Here is a 23,330-nt window from a genome sequence, read left to right as displayed (position 1 = left end):
AATCACAGAGGCTGTTCTCCAGACATCAGGAACAAACCCTGTAGATAAGCTGAGGTTGAACAGTTTAAGTAGATGCTCAGACACTACACACTTGGCACTGTTGAGAATGCAGTCTGGTATATTGTCTGGTCCCATGGCAGTACTATTTTTAGCCTTTGACAGGGATTCTAAGACTTGTTCCAAGGTGATTTCAAGGGAAACTGAATTCTCAGGGACAGTGAGGGCAACAGCATTGGTAGGAGGGGTAAAGTTGCCCTCTTGGGGTCAGAATGAGTGATATGGATGAGTTCAGTGCATTGTTGGACATTATTCCTCATCCTTCCTCGGTTATGTCTTTAAGCTCTGTAGTTTCCGCTGGAATCTCTAAAAATCGTAAGTTCATACCCTTCTTCTCATTTTCTAATAGTATTCTTTTGTTGTACAGTTTATTACTATTGCAGTTCCATCAGAAAGATTTATTCTTGAAATTACCATTGTATTTAGGGCAGATGGGTACTGATTTCTCTATGCAAATGTTCAGGTGCTGGTAGAAGTCAGGGGTGAATGGGCATCCTTCTCAATTGGGTCTATTTGAAAGGGATAATTGGGAATTTTGCAAAGGTCTTCTACAAGCTGATGTATTTTTGCCTTGGAGAAGTCCCCAAAGATGGTCTCATTTTTGGTGTTATGGTACTATTAAGGCTGAGAGAGATAGTGACCAATTTCTGGTCAGATTTAATTAGGGATGAAGAGATATGAGATGGGGGATTATAAAGATAAACTTTTCTAAAAGGCACCAGTCACACGTATCAGTAGGCATGTACAAAATCATTAACAGATGGTTATTAAGGAAACAAACGGTCAGTGTAAATATAGAGGACCAGACTGACTATATATATGCAGTGCTGACACGATGAAAGGTTAGATAGCATGTTATTATTTATTCCTTCGATACTCCAGTTGCTAACACTTCCAGCTACTCAGTGAGGCTGCTGTTCAGCACTTCTGGTAATTTTCAGGTTTTAGTTTTGCATTTAGATTTCTCTTACCCTGGGAAGACATAAATGCACCACAGAAATATTTTTATTGAGATTCCCCTTCAATCAGTTGCAGGAAGCTGGTAATTTATAAATTTAGTTGAATTTGTAAGGCAGAACTATAAATAGCACTGCTAACTGGATATTCCTCTGGAGTATGACTGCGTATGCATGCTTGTACATGTAGGCACATTTTGTGTAAAAGGTGCTTGCTTGTTTTATATTGTATTAATTGCCTGAAAGGTATGAGCTGAGATGTTAAAGATAGATCAATACAATTGGGTTTCATTTGTTCAGTTGTTTTTTTATTTTATTTTTAGTGGTCACTGCCCAGAAGAAAAAATTTCAACTTTGGTTTCTGATGTGGTGAATGTGTAAAGTGACACAGATAGAATATAAAATTACATAAACAAGTTAAACTTGCAGAGGCAGGGGACATAATTAATAGTGTGGAATGGCCAAAGGAGGCTTTCATAAACAAGGTGATGTCACTTAAGGAAAAAAAAATACTTCAGAATTATTAAATGTGTACAAGTGTACCAACAGTTTATTTTTAAGGAAAAGGTGTTATCTTTCTCTTTCAATCTAAGTGACCTCACATCATGACCTATGTGATCTGTACAGCCCCACTAAAATTTCATGAACCTGGTACCAGTCTACTTTGAAAGCTCGAAGTTTCAAAACTTCAAACTTCATATGGTCGAGACCATAAGATCGAAGTTTTGAAACTTAGAATGGTTTAAATAAAGAAGGATGTACAATGCAGAACGGGAAATTTACAATTCTCTTCTCTGTAGTGCAATCTCGGAGTTGGTATATTGCTAATATAATTGCTAATATGTACGTAGGCTTTGAAATTTAAGATACCATACTAACAGCAATGCTCATCCAAATCAAATCACTGGGAACCAATGTAAAGACCTCTGATATCAAATTATACTAATGTCTCTAGGAATAACCATCAGCATGGCTTTGGACACAAAATTCCCACAGGAGATGAAAATGCTAAGGTCAAGAACTGGATAAAAGCAAACTCATTCTACAGACGGGGTAGGGTTACCTTCCTCCTGAAATGGGACAGCTTCTACCGCACTAGAAAGGTACATTCTAACCTTGTCTTACAAATTCTATCATAGTGGAAGTCCCTTAGACAGGATGGGAGAGTAAGACGACTAGAAGACAATGGTGTGACAGGCTGGTTCATCCCCAGTTCTGCTGACTCAAATATAACATCTCTCCTGGTATGGACAGGAAGAAAAGCCCCTCACTTCCATGGTCATACCACAACAAAGATGTCAGTAGAATGAATCACTAGGGCTTTCAAACTGGTGTACTAGTAGGGGCTATCAAAGGTTGCCTGGCCTTGCTGTTAGGATGTAAAGCAACATATTTATTTTGGATGAAGAATATGGACAAGAGAGGAAACTAACACTTTCAACAAAGAGGGAACCTGCTTCCTGTTAAGTCATCAACCAAATCCAGAGAAGACTGGTCAAACAGCACTTTCTTTCATGAAGGGAATGTCCAGAAGACAGCAGCTTGACTGGTCCTTTAAGGAGGCATGACCTCAACCATGCTATTGAGAACAGGGACATGCTTCATAGGTAAATACTAGCCTATCAGTCTTCCAACTATTACAAGCCTAGCCAATAACCAGTGGTCAGAATCAAACCCTATACCTTCTATCTGTGAGGTTAAGACCTTAACTATTATGCTGGTTTGGGCCTACAGTCCTAGCCAAAGCATCAATACAATCCACATTGCCCAGTGCTACCTGGAAGCTCACGTAAGCGTTCACAGACAAGGTACAGAAATGGTATCTTCTTCCTCCAGGAAGTTCTTGGGCTTTTTCACGGTTGACTCCACCAGGAAATACTGCAATTTGGGCAGATAAAATGTGTAGTTGAATAAATCAATTTTGCCACATTTGTTCAAAGTTCAAGACTCCTTGGCAGCTGACAGGAAAGAAAAAGGCTGTGGTTCCTGGAATCACCAAAATCCCATACAGACTACAACACAGTCTGTTTTAGAATGGTTAGACAGCAAATTACTCCAAAAAATCAGCAGCCTGTACCAGGTATTGACTTTCTTTAAGGTCTCCATAGCCGAGTAAGGCTGAATCCAGGCTTCCACGTCACCATCCTTTAAGACTAGCTCGAAGGGGATGGCAGTATGCCCAGGGGGCGCAATACCTCCTTACCCAGTAAGGAACCCATGGGAAGAAGAAATGGAGGCTAAAACATGCTTACATTTCATGAGCTATGAATAGTCCCTAAATGAGATTCCATCAAAGTGAGTGGGGAATGGAGAACAAGATGGCTTACTATTCTTGACGACTTCAGTGATGGAACCTCAACAAAATCAGGCTCCAAAGGGAAGCCGCAAGTCCTCAAACAAACCTGAACAAAGAGCAACACAGTGATTCACATGAGTGTGCACCAAGCATGAATTATGGGTTAGGCAAACGGTGTAAAGCCATGCACACAACAAAAACAGTACACCCAGGAGAAAAGCTTCCGCCAGACCTCCTGCTGACACAGCATCAAAATTACTAAGGATGGGGTCCTGCACATGTGAATCAAGCTATCATCAAGAATCAATCTTCTGACAGCTTGCTACTAGACAGCAGACCCTAGAATGGGCACACTCAATGTCTCTTCCTCAGAGACTGCCAAATTTTCCCCTTTTGGGTCTGGTGGGGATCATCCAAAAGAAGCAATCTTGGCTCCAAATGCCCTCAATCTGCTACTTGGTGTTTTTAGGGGCCAGTTCCCAAAAATCATGCTGAATGAAGCAGGGATCATGCTGACAGACTGAGGGACTGGAAGCACAAGAACCTGGCATGCATCACCCCTGGGTAGCAGCAGGATTTGTACCTCTTCCAAGCCTCTGGATCACTACATCCACAGTGGACAGGAACAAGGAAAAGTCTTTACTACATTGTACTTTTGTCTAAGAAGGGTAGGTTTTGACAAGTCCCAAAGTGAAAAAACTCCAGCCTTCCTCTGTAAGCCAAGGTAGGTACCCAGACTCTCCTGTCATTCCTGTAAGAAACTTCCTTCCACCATTTAGTGCAAGATTAGGGAAGTTCCAAAACTCCACAAAGAATGGAGAAGAAAAACACATGCAAATGCAGAAACTTTTGCTAATTATAGCAGTGACAGAGATTTGAACTGTTCAAATGGCAAAAAAGGGCAGACTTGCCTCACCATGAAGAACAACTGCAGCTACCCAAAATGAAAAAAATATCATCAATATAACATCACTGATTTTCAGTAATACATCACAGTTTTCTCCTATACCCTCCTCTCCAGTCACTCACCTATATTTTAACTGCAGTCACACAACTTGTGGAAAAAGGGCAAGTGCCCAGAACAGGAGCACTCTCATATTGATCCATCTGCAACATTTCAGAACTACTAACAATATAATCAAACTGCAGTTTACACCAGTTATGATTACCCTGCAAACATTAATATGACTATAATACATTTGCTTTCCTAACCATTTTCAGCACATCTAATACAAGTAGTAATGGTCTGTCATTGGGCTTCAAATGCACGGAAGTTTTGTAGCAAGTAACTGTGTAATACGACATCTGGGCCCCTCCTGGCTTGCAGTACAGGAGGGCATTGAGGAGCCTAGCTCAAATTTTCAGTTGTCCCCGAAACACTATCTGACTAAATGATTAGCTGAGACAGGACAAAAATGTAAGACAAAATCAGAGGAGACAGGTAAGAACAGATATGCAATCTGCTATAAACAAAGAAAAAAAAAAGTTAGCCAGACACTGAAACTTTTAGAACCAACATACCTAATTTTTCTAACAATGCAACTCAACAAAAATATTTGACACTAATGGTACACACAAAATCATGCACGAAGTACATAGATGCTCACTAAAAGAACTAGCTGAAAGCAGACAAGTACGCTTACATAGATGATATTTTACATCATACAACGCTCCATCATATGCATATGGCCATCCCTGAGTGCAAGAACTTTCATGAAAAAGATGTCAGATTAGGAATGGAGAGGAAGAAACCAACCACAGATGAAGGACCTTGATGTCAGATTACACATTTTACTTGTTACAACACTTCCTTACATACGAAGCCCAATGATGGACCTTGTTAGTATGCATTTTGGATGTACACCTTGACCACACTAGATACTTCTACAGCCATCTACCTTTTTATAATGTGAAAAAATGAGAAACAAGATAAGTCAGGTATGGTTTCTTAACTATTTCTACAAAGCAAGAACTCAAAATGCATTAAACTTGCTCAGCGGGCTACCTGGAAACAAGCATTCACATTTTTGCTTTGCTATCCTACTACACACATTTGCTAGTATAGGAATAGAGACTTAAAAGTATACAAATCTGGCTGACCTATTCTAACAACTTACTTAAGGTATATGTTGAAGATTTTTGTTAACCAATGTCTTACTTTTTCATAAATTCCACTAAAACTGCTTTGCTGTTAACCTTTGCATTCTTTAATTCCTTCATTATTTTTTATTTAAAAACTTGCTCAGAAAATCTATTCCATGCGTTAACATTCTCTAAAGAAAATAAACAATTCTCACCTCTCTGTATTCCCTACCTCATCACTATGCTCCCTTGTACCGCTCTTCTGAAAAATGCTCCCATTTTGGATTTTAATTCCTTAAAGGTACTTAAATGTTTGTTTCTATTGTGTCATCTTGCGCTGATCACTGCCCTTTCTCAACATACATTTAAAACACTATTTAATATATTTTCATGCATTTTCAGAGACAGACTGTATTACTTCTACCTCCCTTCTTTGCACACCCCCTGTATCAGTGTCACTGAAGAAATGAAATTGTCTGAAATGCATAGAGCATTCCATATGTGCTTTTACCAAGAGCTTGGTAGAGGCCTGCAAATCCATTGAAGCGGGCATCAGGGAATGTGAAAGAGCCTCACTGAGTACCGGCGGACTGGCGACTAGCTTAACAGAAGCTAAAAAATGAAGAAATGGAACCCAAAAGCAGTGTCAGGAACAACAAATGTAAAATAAGTCACACTGCTACTGCACAGACCAAATCCACTTTATTGTTGTACAAATCCACAACAACACGGAACTTTTCACAGCAAACCCAAAGAACTCTACACTTAAGACTGCACACACGCATTTGCACACACAAATTGAGTGCTTTCTTTCCTTTAAACAGGGACTTCATCAGAATTTGGTGTCCAATTACACCATTCCCCTTAAATAACCAGCAATTAAAGGAAATACCTCATAAATTAACACATCTTTAAACCTCCCCCAATAAATATACCCATCACTCTAGACAAGTACTGAACATATATACAACTTTTCCCTAATGTCTGTTAAAATCAATCTATAAAAATACTTTTAACAAACATTAAAAAAAAACTCTAAAATATATGTAAAATATATAATGAATATACAAAAAAATGTAAACATTATAAAACATGGCTACATCAAACAGCTAGCTTTCCTATTTAAAATAGGCTTAATTGAAATCATTTCATTAAGTCCTGGACTTTGGCTTGCTTGTAATTTAATCTGCCATCTGACCTCTCTTTCCTCTATGTAGCTTTTAAAATCTCCACCTCTAGGGTTTGCCAAAACCTTCTTCAGGATGGTAAACTTAAAACCGAAGAAAGTGGGACAACTAGTAGAATGTTTTAAACAGGGCATTATTATTATTGCTGGTGGAAATTTGGTACATGTGTTCATATATCTTGTCCCTTAATCTTCTTTCAGTTTTACCAACATAAAAATTGGGAGAGGATGAACACATGGCCAAATATATCACACCTTTACTCTGGCAATTACCATAACTGAACTTTATATTGGTTTTCAACACGTTTCCAAGTGTAACTAATTCTTCGGTATAAATATGCTTACACTGGGAGCAGTTTCCACATTTTTTGTAACATATTTGTCAGCCCTTTTTGAGACATTCTCAAAGCTTTTCTTAAGGTTTACCCCAGTCTTAAAAACAAAACTAGGTCTAACCCCCACTACTCTTATTAAGAAATATAAACCTCTGTTGGGTAGACCTGAAGGTATTAGAAATGATGTACAAGTAGAAGGGGAAGTGAACAATGAATTTGAGAGAGCTATGTCGGTCCCTTTTTGTAACAAGGCAAATGAAGTGAAAAAGATTGTTGAAAACAATTGGGCTATTTAAGGAACAATTCAAAGTTGTGGTCAGTAGTAGGGGTTAGACCTAATTTTGTTTTTAAGACTGCGGTAAACCTTAAGAAAAGCTTTGAAAATGTCTCAAAAAGGACTGATAAATATGGTACAAAAAATGTGGAAACTGCTCCCAGTGTAAGCATATTTATACCGAAGATAATGTTACAGTTGGAAACATGTTGAAAACCAAGATAAAGTTCAGTTATGGTAACTGCCAGAGTAAAGGTGTAATATATTTGGCCATGTGTTCATCCTCTCCCAGTTTTTATGTTGGTAAAACTGAAAGAAGATTAAGGGACAGGATATATGAACACATGTACCAAATTTCCACCAGCAATAATAATAATGCCCTGTTTAAACATTCTACTAGTTCTCCCACTTTCTTCGGTTTTAAGTTTGCCATCCTGAAGAAGGTTTTGGCAAACCCTAGAGGTGGAGATTTTAAAAGCTACATAGAGGAAAGAGAGGTCAGATGGCAGATTAAATTACAAGCAAGCCAAAGTCCAGGACTTAATGAAATGATTTCAATTAAGCCTATTTTAAATAGGAAAGCTAGCTGTTTGATGTAGCCATGTTTTACAATGTTTACATTTTTTTGTACATTCATTATATATTTTACATATGTTTTAGATGTTGTTTTTAATATTTGTTAAAAGTATTTTTATAGATTGATTTTAACAGACATTAAGGAAAAGTTGTATATGTGGTCAGTACTTGTCTAGAGTGATGGGTATATTTATTGGAGGAGGTTTAAAGATGTGTTAATTTATGGGGTGTTGCCTTTAATTGCTGACTATTTAAGGGGAATGGGGTAACTGGACACCAGATTCTGATGAAGTCTCTGTTTGAAGGAAAGAAAGCGCTCAATCTGTGTGTGCAAATCTGTGTGTGCAGTCTTAGCTGTAAAGTTCTTCGTGTTTGCTGTGTAAATTTCCATGTTGTTGTGGATTCATACAACAATAAAGTGGATTTGGTCTGTGCATCAGCAGTGTGACTTATTTTACATAGCTTAACAGAAGCGTCGTTGACAGCTTTGGACCTATGGGGTCTGTCTCTGTCTTCACCCTTACGTTTTTTCGAAATATCGGTAGATGACTTACCGAAGCCATTTCAGAATACAGAGATCAATAGCGAAAGAATTTAGCGACAAAGAGAGCCTGACGACGAATGGTTCGGGTGTTAAATAAGGCACAAAACTGACAGTGAGGTACGTCGTGGTCTGGGCCTAAACAGGTGACTCAGTAAGAATGAAAATCTCTGTGAGGTATTTGTTTTCCACAGGCAAGACAATTGTTAACTTTTTCTGACATTGGTTAGAGCAAGAAAAAAGGATCCACAACAGGGTACTTAGCTTTAGAAGACTTCAGGATTATTAAATTCGTAAATTAAAATTCAGGCAGTGGCTGACTGGCACTTGCAAACTGCTTCTGGCTCCTCAGCAAGAAAGACTGATGTAGTGGCATCGGCTGCCTGTTTTTATACCCCTGACGACCTGATGTCAGTCCTGGAGCGACAGAATCTGACATAGAAATACTAAGTCTCTGGTATTCAGGCTGACTGAGGGCTGCCTGCAGGCAGATAACCCAAGTGTGATGACTGCAACAGTGAAACTCGAAGAACATCTTGCATAGTAGTGGGGCCCTGGGAGAACACTGGAGTTGGGAAGTCAGGTGATATGCAAGCTTGTGCTCAGGTGGTGGGTGGGTGTAGCAGTCAGGAGCCAATCATTGAAGTACAGGAAAACATGGATCTCTAGCAGACAAAGATGCACTGGTACCATTACCATCGTCTTGGTGAACGCCCTGGGGGCTGTAGTGAGACCAAGTGGCCTGGCTCTGAACTGATAATGATTGGTTCCCACCTGGAAACAGAGAAATTTCCTTGAATGCTTCTTTATCTGCACATGGTAATGAGCGCCCTTGAGATCTATCAAGCACATCCAATAGTCTTTCTTCAGCATAGGTAAAATGGACTAAAATGCAACTATCTGGAATTTTGTCTGCTTGACACACTGATTTAAATGACTCAGATCCACAATTGGGTCAGAGGCCCCCTGGTTTTTGGGTACTAAAAAAGCCTTGAGTAGACTTTGGATTCTAACTGGTCTTCCGGGACTGGTTGGATGACTCATTTTTTTAGCAGCTTGGAATTTTCTGCTGCCGTGAGTTCCAATTGACTGGACAGGACATCAGGAACTTTCTTCTTCCTGACAGGAAGAAGGGAAATGGTATGGAATAGCTTCTGGAAATTATGTTTAGCACCCATTGTCAATAACCCAAAAGCAAGACTTATTTACAAACAATTAAATACGCTCTTATCTGTTCTAAACTGTTAAACCAAAAGCATCCGGTATACACATTACGCATGCATTCCCCTAGACAGGGGACATCTCAAATAAAAATATAACATAAACAGTATTAAAATAAAAAAAAATTTTAATACAAGTTGTGGCTAGGGAAAAGAAAAACATCTTCAATCCTTCGCTATTCACACAGTTAACAAGACTCTAATCCTTAAACAAAAACTGAGAATTATTTCTGTTTAGTCAGAGGATGCATTCCTTCAAACCAGAATTTACACAATGTGTCCTCTCTAGCACTTCACACTGTGGAAATATGTGCAGCCAACTTGCACTATTCACCCAACAGACAGGAAGCATCAATGCTCTGCTGGGCTTCCCCCATAGTCATTTAACTACCAACTGCTAAAGGAAATATTTCACAAGTTCATAAAGTATAGGAGTGGTAACAGTTTGCAATAATTGCCATCATGATGTATTGTAAACGTATTTATTCAACAGTTTCTCAAAGGTGCTACACAATTGCACTCGGTTCTGATTTGTACCAGTCAGACATCTGATCTTTATTAACTAGCTTCAATTACTACTTAACCTGTCAGTTACAAACAGCCAGTACTCACTCATCAAACATTATGGTCTATTTCCACTAAACATCAAAGATTTGTAAGCCAGACTCGCACAACATTTCAGGGACATCTAACCCTCACAAGGGAAGATTAGTTCCATCAAGGAAGAGGGATATTCCATATTATGCTAAGCCATTTCTTTACAATCTAAGTAGGATATCAAAGATCAGCTTATACTCATTTGATTAAAATATTATTACTAACCAAACGCTCACGTCACCAGTCTCATTTCCTGACGCTTTACACAGCATATAATTCACAAGGCAGTCTCTATAATTACACCATCACTCACTTCAGTAAAGTCCTCATACCAACGTAACTATCACCTTATTAAAGTAAACAGGATGGGCTCCCCCTTCCCATCCATGTCAATGTGAACTTTAACATTCATCAATGAAGAAAACTGTATTTAAGACAAATGGAGAAAATAGTTACTTAAAAAATACTACCATAATAACAACTCAAATACTGTACACAAAATCTACAAACACAGGACTAACAATATTGTTACAGCATTGCAAATAACCGAAGTTATCCCTTCCTATCAATCTTGAATGAGCTACTTACTTTCCTTGGACATTGTTAACTTCTAGAAGCTTCCTATTACATAAACAAGATATGTGAAGGCTCAGAAGCAAGAATTAAGATGGAAGGTTCCTATCTGACAAGCAGCACTTGAAAGGAAGAACCTGCCAGCGATGTTTTGTTTCCTCATTATTTGCTTTATATTTATAGTTACTGGCAAAGAAAATAAGAGATTCACAAATTCAAGGACATAACTGATACAGTATTCCAAGAAAGTTATCTTATTTGCAGATTGCACATTGTACTTAAACCCAGAAAAGGCACTTTTGGCATTACAGTCTGAGGCAGTTTCAGTTTGTTTCAGGATATAAAACATATATGTATATGGCTGCAAGCATAATTCAGAACATTAAAAACTGTAAAACTTGCCTTGATCTGTAGAAGTATTGCAGTTAACCTCGAAATTAAGTCTGTCAAATTCTCATTATGAACACAGGGATGCCCTGTTGCAGAGGAATTTGCTTGTCGGACGAGTTCCTGAGCATCTTCCTCACATCTGCGTCTCAAATCTGTAGGCTGATCAGATGGCTGCAGACCTTGTTCTGGGGCAAGCTGGAAACAGTTTTAAAAAAGACATTACATACACTTGGAATTTAGAAGTATTTGCAATATTTACTTACACAGGACAGATTACTTGAGAAACTAGCTGCTCCAACTGCAAAGCAGAAAAATTAGTATCAACATAATTTAAAGAAATGTTAGCAGAATTAGCTTTCCAGGCTTGCATCCCTTCTGTATACATCTGTATGACATACATCATAGCTCTTTCCCCATGGTTTGTAGAAGCAGTTTTCTCCACATAAGTGGAACCTGCCAAAATCAACTTCTCTACAAACGCCATAGTCCAAGCACACTTGAAGCTTTCTCAGGCATTCTGCAAAAACACTCCTCAGGCAACAGATCCCACAGACCTATTTAGAGTTTTGTGAAGTGAAATCATGCCTTCTAGTTGTGTCTTCTTTCTCTATCAACCTCAGAGCACATCTGCTCATGAGTCTGTGTCCTCTCATTTTTAGCACTTCCCTGCAACTAACTACATAAATTGTACATCTTTTAGGTATCTAAAGGCATCTGCCATGCGCCCATCTCTTTTGTATCCCAGGCAGCACACGATCAGCATCTTAACTCTTCTGTACAATTTCACTCTCTTCTTCTTCCTTCGGCTTTTTCTCGGTTAGGGGTCAGCACAGTGGATCATCTGTCCGCTCATGATTGGCAGTGGAGTTTTACGGCGTCGAGTTGCCAGACCAGCATCTAACCTTCCACAGAAGTCACACACATGCACACACTCACACCTAGGGCCAATTTAGAGTGTCCAATCCACCTACAGTGTCTTTGGGATGTGGGAGGAAACCGGAGGAATCATTCTACAAATTAGTTGCCAATCTGGTGGATACCATCCTTACAAACTGTTCTGCAAATAAAGCTACTAGAAGTGAATCTCTGTTATGACATAACCAGTATCTTCAGCATCAGAATTAACCTCTTCATTATGTCACTGTCCCTGTGATGCACTAAGATAACCAGTTAACCTCTGCAAAAGCATTTATATACTTTTCTGAGTGAATAATAATGCATTTGGAACATATTTATTTATTTACTGAAATTTGTTTACTTGGAAAGTCTGAATGTGCACAAGTACCCTTTTTCAGTGGAGGCCGGGGAAAAAAGGCTCCAAAGTATATTTAATGCAATCAATACTTACAATAACAAATTTTATAATGCAGATTCAGTGAATACATAGTATAACAGTATAACAAAATTTGCATTGATACTCAAAAGTATTAAATTTACAAGCCTTGTATTGAGACTTTACAGACAGAAGAGTGGTGTACAAGAGTAATTTAAGAAATACAACAGAGTGCGGTATTAGACGAGATAAGCAAGTTTGAGTGTTAATAGAGAAGTAGTGATGGAACAGTAATTTTGTTGTGCTAATCAGAAGTAGGTATAGTAGTTTAAGAAGTACAATAAAGTGAGGTATTAGAAGAGGACAAGCAGTTTAAGTGATTTAGTGCTTTAAAGGGAAGTATAAGAAAGGTGATGAATGGTCAGCTATGTCCCAGATGAGGAGCAGGGGACAAAGACAGGAGGCAGAGAGGAAGTCTTTTAGAAATGGTTTGAAAAGATGAATGGATGTGATAGACCTCACTGATACAGGAATTTCATTCCAAGTTCTAGCTACACTATTGGAATACAGACTGACCTCCAGCAGCCCTTTTTGGTTTGTAGGTGCTAAGCAGTTGCTTATTATTTGACCGAAGGGTATTTGGAAGAGAGTATTGGAGTAGGGGTCTGATTGCTGTCTGGCAGATGGGGTAAGGATGACTTTCTGGGTTAAAGTGAGCTGAGTATAAGATAGGGGATGAGGAAGTTCAAGCCAGTTAGTGTTTTTAGTGCTAAAGAGTGGTGGGTACGATCGGGTTTGCTGCAAGCGAATCTGGCAACTTTGTTATAGTACTGTTCAAGTTTAGAACTAAGTGAAGCTTTTAAGATTGGTCATAATATGGGCTCAATATAGGAGAGAGGGTAAGTGGTAGCTAGAGTTACCTTGGCAGAGTCTGTAAGGGATTTCTTTACTCTGTGTAGGGTATCTAGTTTTTGATGGGTTTTCTTTATGTTGTTGTGGATATGTAAATTGAATTTATGATCGCTAGTGACTGTCATGCCATGTAGTTTTATATGTGGAGAAATGTCAATCATTGTATTTAAGGAAGAAATTAAAAATTTTTTTTCATGGGCATGGGAATTTGGAAAAAGAGAAGTAATTTACTTTTTGGGATTTAGTAGCAGGTGATTATTCTGGAGTCAACTTTCAACAGAATTAAAAGCTTCTTGAGTTATTCTCTGAAGATGTATTGGGTTGTCACAAATGCATATTAGGGTAGAATCATCAGCGTATTGTATGAGGTAAGCTTGCTGAGAGGATTCATGCAAATTGTTAGTGAATATATTAAAAAGTAGAGGCTGAGAATGGAGCTCTGTGGCACACCAGTATTAACAGGAAGAAAGGGAGAAAAAGTGTAGAGCCATTTAATAGACAGGTATGTATTAGTTAAAGTAGTTGTTACACCATATTAGTGTGGGTTGTGATAGCCCAAAGCAAGAGAGTTGGTAGAGGAGTTTTTGATGAGAAACTAGATCAAAAGCTTTAGAAAGATCAAGGAATACAGAAGAAACAAGTTTACCTTGTCCCTTGCTTTGCTAATATCTGTGAAAGTTAATAAGGTTGTGGTAGTGCTATGGATGGGTCCAAAAACCATGCTATATGGGGATCAGGAGCTTTTCTTGAAGAATATATTGAAGTTGCTAGCAAATGCACTTCTCCAGAATTTTTGACAAAGGGATAACATGGCAGTAGGTCTGAAATTATATCAGGTGAGGTTCCTCCTTTATGAAGTGGGATGATGAATTTTTTCCATAGAGGAATGTATGATTCCTTGATAGATCTGTTAATTAGGAGAGACAGAGAGACAGAGGACAGGCTATGGAACTGTCCAGCTTGAGGAATTCTCTTGGGAGATTATTTGATGAAACAGAACGTTTCAGATTAAGTAGTAACAATTTGATGTAGGAGGTTGAGATGGATTTTAGGGTGAAATAGAGACGGTCTGAGGAGAAGACATGTCAGGAATGTTGTGAGGAAAACCTTTAGTAAGGGCTTTAATGCTTTCTATAAAATGTGTATTAAACTGAAATTTTAAGAGGGAGTATTATTTAGCCCAGAATTAGGAGTAGTAGATGTTCCAGGATGGAGTACATTATTAATAGAAGACTATAATTTGTTTTACTGTTGGAAGAATGATTTAGTAAGGGGTTTACTGAAGTATACTTCCTTGTCTAAGAAAATCCGTCTTTTCAGTGTAATTACATACTTTAAAGTGCTGCACGTTTTGGGGAGATCTGTATTTTAACCATCTTTCCAATCTCCATTTCTTTCATACATTTGGTGCCTGCTTTGAGTGGATAACCAAGTAGTACAGTTACGCTTTATTCTTTTTGTTTTAGTTGGAGCCAGACTATAAGTTTTCAGGAAAAGTGAGTTAAATTTGTGCACACCTTCGCTGAGTGGAAGATTTTTCAGGATAGACCATTTAAAGGAGCTCAGAATTATATTAAATGTAGCAGGGTTAAAATTAGTGAGATTACGCAAAGTTCTAAGTAAGTGCTGTTTGACATAGGTACAGAGTCTGTTTGCACATACAGTGAGGTGATCACTGAGGGAATCAGAGAGAGTGTCACTGGAGACATACTTAGTCGAATCATACACCGATATCCATTCGAGAAGTGAAACACTGTTTTTGGGATACTTATACAAGGGGGGAAATGAGTGAGTCAAACCAAATAGGTTTAGGACAGCTGATGGATATTTTGTGGAGCTAATCTCACAATCGAAATTAACGCCACCTAGGATTATGTTCATTACAAATTGTGTGTGAGATCCTGTTCAGGATGTTTTCCAGAGTTGCAGTACTACCTGGGGGAATACAGAATACTATAATATGGTTATTTAGCTTAAGATGGGAAATAACTTCAGCGCTGAGGAATTTGGGAATAGGTTTACTGTACGTTAGGATTCTACGATAGGGTATAGTAAAGCTACTCCACCACTTTTTTTTTTTTTTGAGTGCTAGCAGCCCTGATGATATAACCAGGAAGTGATATTTCAGAGTCAAATATATGGGGTTTTAGCCATGTTTCAGCTACGGCACGAATAACTAGTATACTGTGGAAGATCCAAGCATGGAGTTGTAAAATTTCCTTCCACTTGGGCCTATTACTCTTCACCACTTGTACAATTAAGGTTTCTTCAATAAAATGCTCCTTCCCTCACTACATCCCACATTATATTTACTAATCAAACCTCACATCTCTTCATAAGCTCAAGAAATACACTCCTAGATACCAGGATATCTTTTCTTGACAGACGTCAGCATTCATTCATTCTTCTATTTTCCACTTAATCCATTTTAGGGACAATGAAGAGCCAGAATCTAGTACAGTAATCAGTGAAAGCAAGGACGAGAAATCAGTTCTTGCAAGGAAGGTGGTTTGTTGCAGAGTGCGTACACACAGCCAGTCTCATCTCACTCACACATGAAATGTATGCCTATGACCAATTTGAAGGACTGCTAATTTACTTATAGTACATATCCAGGATGTGGTAGAAAATATCACTAGGCAAAAACTGTGTATAGGATGAACATTCTCACTTCACAAAGAAAGCACCTTGGCAGAGAGCAAACTAAACAATCAAGTGAAGCACTAACAATAAATTCTGGGCCACTGTGTTTTCCACATCCATTAAAAAAAGTTTATATTCAGAAGTAAGGCATCTGTGGCAAAATGCTTAAGACATTTGCCTTACAGTCACAAGGTGCAGGGTTTGATTCTCACATGGGTTAACAGGCTAGACTTAAAATGGCCCAGAAGGGCAGTTAGCCTAGTACTAATCTATGAACCTATGAATCTTTTTGCATAGAGTATACATGATAAAAAGCAGCAGCAGTAGTACTAGGCTCTGCAGAACCAATACGGAACACTCCTAGCTTACATTTATTGTCATGCACTAAATGTTTTACATTTCTTGTATTACTATTTGTGGAATGCCTTTAAGGTCCAGGTTGTGTCTGAAAAGGATCTTTGAAACAGTGAACTTAACCAATTAACAAATGTATAAATAAAAAATTAAATAATGAAAGCTCACCAAACTTACTACATGCTTAACTTTTCAGTCCATTCAACTCTTCAGACCTTTAATTCTATGTACTGCCATTTCAACAATTAAACCAAGACACTGAGACAGATGCCTTACTAAATGCGGAGATGCAGCAAAACTAGTTTGACTTTTGTACATGGCAAGGCTTTCCTTTGCCAGTTGCATTATTAATGGTTTACAACTCAAACGTCTTCAAAAAGGCTGACTTTTGCCTCAGAAATGAATTTACTAGCAAATTGGCACCCAAACAAGCAGCTCATCTGTGAGCCACTTGAGTCTTTTCCTAGTCTAATGGTGCACAAGCAGGAAGGTGTTAAATTTAGTGAAAACATAGCAATAACATTACTGATTTCATTATAATGGGTCTGTATTATATTTACCCTTGGGAAATTTTGAATATCAGAAAAACAGTTACTTCTGGGACTGCAAGTTTACTGCACCTTCCCAGCCATCATCTGTACCGGTTAGGATTCTGGAATGTAAATTTGCTGCTTTTTTTGTTAAATAAGCAACATTAATTAGTGAACATTTCAACCTGTTTACTTTTACCTTCTACATACTTTGCATTTTCTTATGGCTATTTACTTGCAGCATACAGATGGTCCTTTCTGTAAATCATCAAAACAGCCTAAGCATTGAAAAAGCTAAGATTCTGCCCTATCGTAATTGCCTCACACCAGTCATCTGAACTTATGGATTTTTTTTTAAGTTTGGTTTTACACAGAAGCTTGATCTGTGTGGCTTTAATGCTTCCTGCACCTCAGCAAGCACAAATGCAAGGTGGCCAATATCCTCTCAGATCTTATTTTGGGTGAAATCTGAATTTGACGTTTTGGGGGGATTTTTATTACCTTCTGTCAAGCTGAACTACAGAGTACGGTAAATTCCAAATGGCAATGGTTTCCACAGAAAGAGTAGCTGTGTTAAATCAATCCCATGGTCAACACAAGATATACGGTGCTAAATGTCCTACTAAATACAAATGCAACTTGGCAGAAAAACGATCCACTGATAGTTCTAGAAGTCAGTTCTTATTAAAACACAGAAGAAATGAAGTGCAGCAGTTGATTTAATACTCTTGCAAAAGTTTTATAATTCCAGTGTTATGATATTCATCAGAGGTTGATTACCCATGGAGGACTCATCACATTTCTTGCATCTTTTGAAATGTTTACAGTTGTATAGCACACCTCTATATCTATACCTTCCAGCATATTACACTATACTCCCTCCATCCTTTAAGACACTGTTGCACTCCCAAATGTCCAATGCACTTTGCTTCACTCTACAACCTACAATCTAAAACTGACAAGTCTTGGTTGTCAAACGGACAACAATGGACTGGTGATAACAGTCACAACGCTGCTATCCTATTAATACAAACAGTTCTGACATCTGAACCAACTCATTAACATTTATGCAAATCACTTTCAATGATCCTTTTAGACAAATCTAGTCTGCTGTTTTACTCAGCTACTTGGCAATCTGCATATTTAACGACTAGCCTACTCTTCTCTCGCACTCCCTCATAAGAACGGTCTTATCCTCTCTGTTTTCCTGAATTCAGTAATCAATTCTGAATGCTACCTCTTCTCAAGATGCAAATAGTTTTTAATATCAGCTTCCCCATTGTGGCCAAATCTGATGCTACTACACCAATTTCACATCTAGAGTTTTTTTTTTTGTTTTTATCTATTAACTATACTACTGCATGCTACATACAGCAACCTTCTATGATTACTTCTTTGAGCAGAATGTGGACATTTTGTTACTAAACAGGCTGCTTGTAACAAGAATCATTCATTACATAGGATTTTCCATGTGGCTTTCTTGTGGAATCCTGACATGACATGCACTCGGACAAGGCTGCCTACATCCTCTCATTCAGTATCACCTGTTCACTTATGTGTCCAAACAAATACTATACCACTTCCCATTATATTTACTTGCTTACTATTTTTACTCTCCACAAAGCCACACCGATTAATGTTATGTTTAATGTTCTCTTCTACCTGTTTATCTACTTGGTTTTCATCTTAAGTCTGCCTACGGTGGAAATTTACTTCAATCTGAAACAAACTTCTTAAGCATTTCAAAATGGGATACTCAACTTTTCCCCCACACAAAGAAAAAAAAAGTATCCTTTTAGACAGAATTCCTCTCTTGGATCTGCAGATTTTTCCCAGTATATAGTTGCTCCACAGTCTTTTCTTCACATACAGTGCATCACCACCAATTATTTACTAATTCTCTTCTCTTACCTTTGCTACATCGCTTACTTGAATCTTTCCTTAGCTTCAGGAGATGCCATTCTTTCCAACAATAACCACAGTGGAAGCGCAATGGGGATTACTGCTAGCTTATATTACTCTACTGCAATCATTGTACCCTCTCCGCCAAGGTTATGACATTGTAGACCAACTGATAACTCTGTTGCCATGCTACATACATTATTTTGACAGTAAAATTCTAGCTTAAGTCAGAGCCAAAACAGTACTAATGGCCTTGATGTAACTAATTGTTTTGAGTTTCTTCCCTTTAAAACTGTTATAAATAAATTTGTTGGGAATTATAGATTAGTCATTATGGTTCAACATCCATGAGAGGACCTTCCTTAATGAGTCACTTGATTTATATTATCTACACTGAAATGAATCTGACAAAAAGCCTGGGAAATCCTGTTCCAGTTCATGCTCTGATGTCTGGCAGCATGCAAGTTCACCTCCTAGCCATAAATAGTAAGAAAGCAACTGCCTACAAATCAAGAAACAACAATGAAGATTCCACTCTTACATTACTAAGAATTAATATACAAAGTACACAGTTGTTCTGACTTGCAGGAAACTCCAGTAGCAGAGGCTAGATGGAATTGATGTTCCATTTACAAGTGCAGTGCAGGGAGAGTGTATCCATAACAGAAGGGGATTCTGACTCGGACTGATACTGTAAAAATGCTATTTACTGAAAATGTTGCAACTTGTATAGATGTCAAACAAACATATGATGAAAAGGTCATAGTTCAGAACAGTACTGCATTACTAAAATAACAGCTCCACTCAAAGAGCACCCAGGTAGTGACATTCCACTCTGGAATCATTTAAACTAGCTCAACCATGCTTGTCCCTTTTTCAGTACAGTAGTCTCCATTTTCTTCCTTTCCCAGCTTATTCAGTCTCTTCATTTCCCTGCATTGCTGGGATTTCCACCGTATTATGCCTCGGCCTCATGGTAATGTAGCACTGGAACACTGCTCCCACTACTTCCCAGCTACCCACTTCCTTCCACTGCTTTGCAGTATATCACTTTACTCCACCCCACCACCACCAACTGTAACCCCTTCCACCTCACTGAGGGCCATGCCTGCATATTCCTAGGAACCCTAAACAACCATATTGCCCATATCTTTTCAAGTTTCTCACCGTTTACCTCCCCCAAATCTCAATCACTTTATTGCACAGCTGCAGAATTCTTTACAGCTTCATGACCTACGTAATTGATCCATCCCTTCTTTCATGCACTTCCTGGATACATTTTGCCCTACGCTACAACTCTCTTCCTCAGTCCCACCAGTGTTAAATACCAGTGGTTCAACATCTTCATATTCTGATCCTGCACCACAAACACCACTTCCTAGAGCCAAATACATTGCCACTGTATCCCACAAAATATTCTTGTGCTATCACCCATTATCTTCTGCCCATGCCATCATCAAAGCACTGTCCTCCTATATATCCTACCCAGCACTGCAGCTAAGGTAAGGTAAGGAGGCAGCTGCCATGTGCACAAGCTAATAGAAGGAATAACTGGGCACCTCAAAAGAGCTGTTGATCAGACATAAGTGCAGTAACAGCATTCACTTAATCATTTAAGGAGCTGTCAGTAGCATCGTGGCTGCTTAAATTAATGTGTTTAGTTGTCTGTAGTGTGTGTGTTTGTAATTGCTGCAAGTAGCAAGTATAAGCTCTTTGTTAATTATTTTGGTCTCAATTCTAGAAGTCCTTTTTGCTTTTGTCATTTCTCAACCCATCCTGAAAACTGCCCATGGTGCCAAGTAACTAGCTACAGCTATGAAGGTACCTGTCCTCAGTTTAAGGACAACCCAGTCAACCTTCCTCACCACCTCCCCTTTCTGTCTGCACTACTCATGTCTCCTCAGACACAACCCTCAACATATTTATTTTTGTAAAGAAAAAAAAACTTTCGGCTTTTTCCAGTTAGGGGTCGCCACAGCGGAACTCCGGTTTGCTCATGATTGGCAGTGGATTTTTTTGGTGCCGAGTTGCCAACCCGACGCCCAATCTTCATTCACGCTCGCACCTACCTGCATGTCTTTAACATCACTCGACCGTGGGGAGGACATGCAGACTCCACACAGAAGGCACTCCAGCCGAGAATCGAACGGGAGAACCTCTTGCTGTGAGGCGACAATGCTAACCGCTACACCACCGCGGCTGTATATTTGTTTTTGTTTTTGCAAATACCTTTATTAAATTATCACTTATGATACAGGCACACATAGAATAACAGAAAACAAAACAAACCATATTAACATTTTTTCTTTTCATTTACATACATTAACTGTGCTTTTATAACAACTGTTTAGTCCAACTCCTGCCTCCCCTTACAGCTCACTCCTCATCCTCCTGAACATTATTCTGCATGCATTGTTCCTATAGATTCCATTTATTTCTAAGTCATTTGCTTTTTCCCCTTTTCTAAAGACCCCAATTTGAGTTCTTTTATCTCCTTTACAATATTCAGTACTTCAAATGCAGCTGCTTTATCTTGAACCCTCCCCCTGCCTCATCATCATCCCTTTCCACTTTGAATTAGAACCTTCAGCTTGCATTATGTATATCAGCCTTAACTGCATATTGCCAAAATATCTATTGAATTCAGGTAAACCTAAACCACCTTGTTCTATTAGGAGGATCAGCCTATCCCACTTAACTCTTGCTCTCTTACCCTCCCAGATAAATTCCTTCAACTCTTTATTATCGACATCCACAACTCCTCCTCTGGCTGATTAAAAAAAAAAAAAAAAAAACGCCTGACCTGTAGCCACAAAACATTTGTTGAGAAACCTGCTTCACAGGTACTAGAACTGGCACTAATGTGGAGATGAGTACTAGACCCAAGGATAAAGTTCTTCACATGCCATTTTTTTTGGGTCTTCCTATTCCATTGAAACAACCTTTTGTACACAGAGATCAGTCTAACAGCAGGAGCAGGAAGAAACAGAAATAAACAATATGAGTGAATCCAGAGAGTCCTTGATAGTGAATCAATCGAGAAGTCAGCTGACAGAGGCATAAATTTCTCTTTTAAATAAAGGACTTTCTTTTATTCCTGCACTTCGGTCAAGGTTAAACAAATTTACAGTAGATATTAAGTGCTTTGGCAGGAATGTTGCCTTAAGACATTACTTTGGGAATGATTACAATGATTATAATTTGAATGACTTCAGAAAGATGTGTGTGTGTTTTTATGCCCCCTTCTCATCCTGTGATAGAGACCTTTATGCGTGTCTGTGAGAATGAAGTAGCGCAGCTACAATATGGAGGCAACAATACTCATGGTTTCTATAACTTGAATCGACATGAAAGGGAAGCACTACAAGAGTTGTCACAGAACAGGGATTTAACCATCAGACCAGCTAATAAGGGAGGAGCTATCGTGGTAATGCAAACTACAGACTATTATGACAGAATGCTTAGTGATGAGACTACATACAAGAAGATACCTAAACGGGAAGTAGAGACGACAGTAAAGAAAGTTAATGAAATCTTGTATGCCATTTTAATCATGAGAGGCATCACAGAAGCCTTATATGATTATTTGACAGTTAACAATCCAGTAACTCTGGTTATTAGTGGACTACTCAAAATACATAAAAACAGAGATGACCCACAGCTACATCTGATAGTATCTGGTAGAGGCTGGCTCACTGAGCCAGCTTCCATTTTCGCAGAATTTCAACTGAAGAAGGTTCTACCTGGGATGAGAACAGTTCTAAGAGATGCATCTCATTTCCTACACATATTACATGACTGTATAATGAATTTGGATGGAAGAAAAGACCTTATACTAGTAACAATGGATGTAAAAAGTTTATTTACAGTGATTACCAATAAATATGGGATAAGATCTATTCAGGAACATCTGAGAAAGTACACAGATTTTGATGGCCCTATCATCTCACAAATCTGCTCATTATTGAGAATTATATTGGAGAATAACATCTTTATGAAACTGACGATTATTAGCAAACATGGGGCATAGCTATGGGCACCTCATGTGCCAATAGCTACACCAATTTGGTCATAGCATATTGGGAAAAATGAGTTTGTATTAAGTGAGCAGAATCATTGGCTGAGACACGTTATCTTCTATGGTAGACTTGTAGATGACATTTAATTTATGGAGAGGTAATGAGAATGAACCATCACGTTTTGGGGAATACTGAGGGAGTACTACATCATTCTTGCAGTTTGATGTCAGAAGTTACAAGAAAGAAATAGACTTTTTGGATGTGAATGTCTTATTAGAATTAGATGAAGATGGCCAATTTAATACACGTCTCTGTAGGAAAGAATGTTGGAGAAACCATACTTTGCACAGAACAGGTATGCATCCTGAACATGTGTATCCACAAATAATAAATGGCCAGATGCTATGTGTATCCAGGCTTTGCGCTGATGAAGTGCACCAACATGAATTAGAATGAGTACAGAATGATTTATTGACCCGAGGCTATAAAGATCTTGAAATTCGATGGGGAACCATGAAGATGAAGGCACAGAGAAATGATAGAGGGAGACCTTATTTCTCAGTCAGAAGAAAGGATGATATGGAAAAATATGATAGGGAACTGAGTGGCATGAG

General features: G+C 38.5%; 1 protein-coding gene across 1 annotated transcript in view; it reads right to left on the bottom strand.

The window, feature by feature from the left end:
- LIN9 (lin-9 DREAM MuvB core complex component) overlaps positions 1–23,330 on the bottom strand; it is a 2,964,607-nt gene that overhangs the window by 97,844 nt on the left and 2,843,433 nt on the right. Inside the window, exon 13 of the mRNA XM_044059638.1 lies at positions 11,096–11,278. Coding sequence (XP_043915573.1) covers positions 11,096–11,278 — 183 coding nt within the window. The remainder of the gene's footprint in view (positions 1–11,095; positions 11,279–23,330) is intronic.

This window comes from Protopterus annectens, chromosome 1.part2, assembly GCF_019279795.1.
Source record: "Protopterus annectens isolate FY-2018-M chromosome 1.part2, PAN1.0, whole genome shotgun sequence".
NCBI classification, from domain to species: Eukaryota; Metazoa; Chordata; order Ceratodontiformes; family Protopteridae; genus Protopterus; species Protopterus annectens.
The sequence above is the reverse complement of the archived record's forward strand: the minus strand, read 5'-3'. Positions and strand labels throughout refer to the sequence as shown.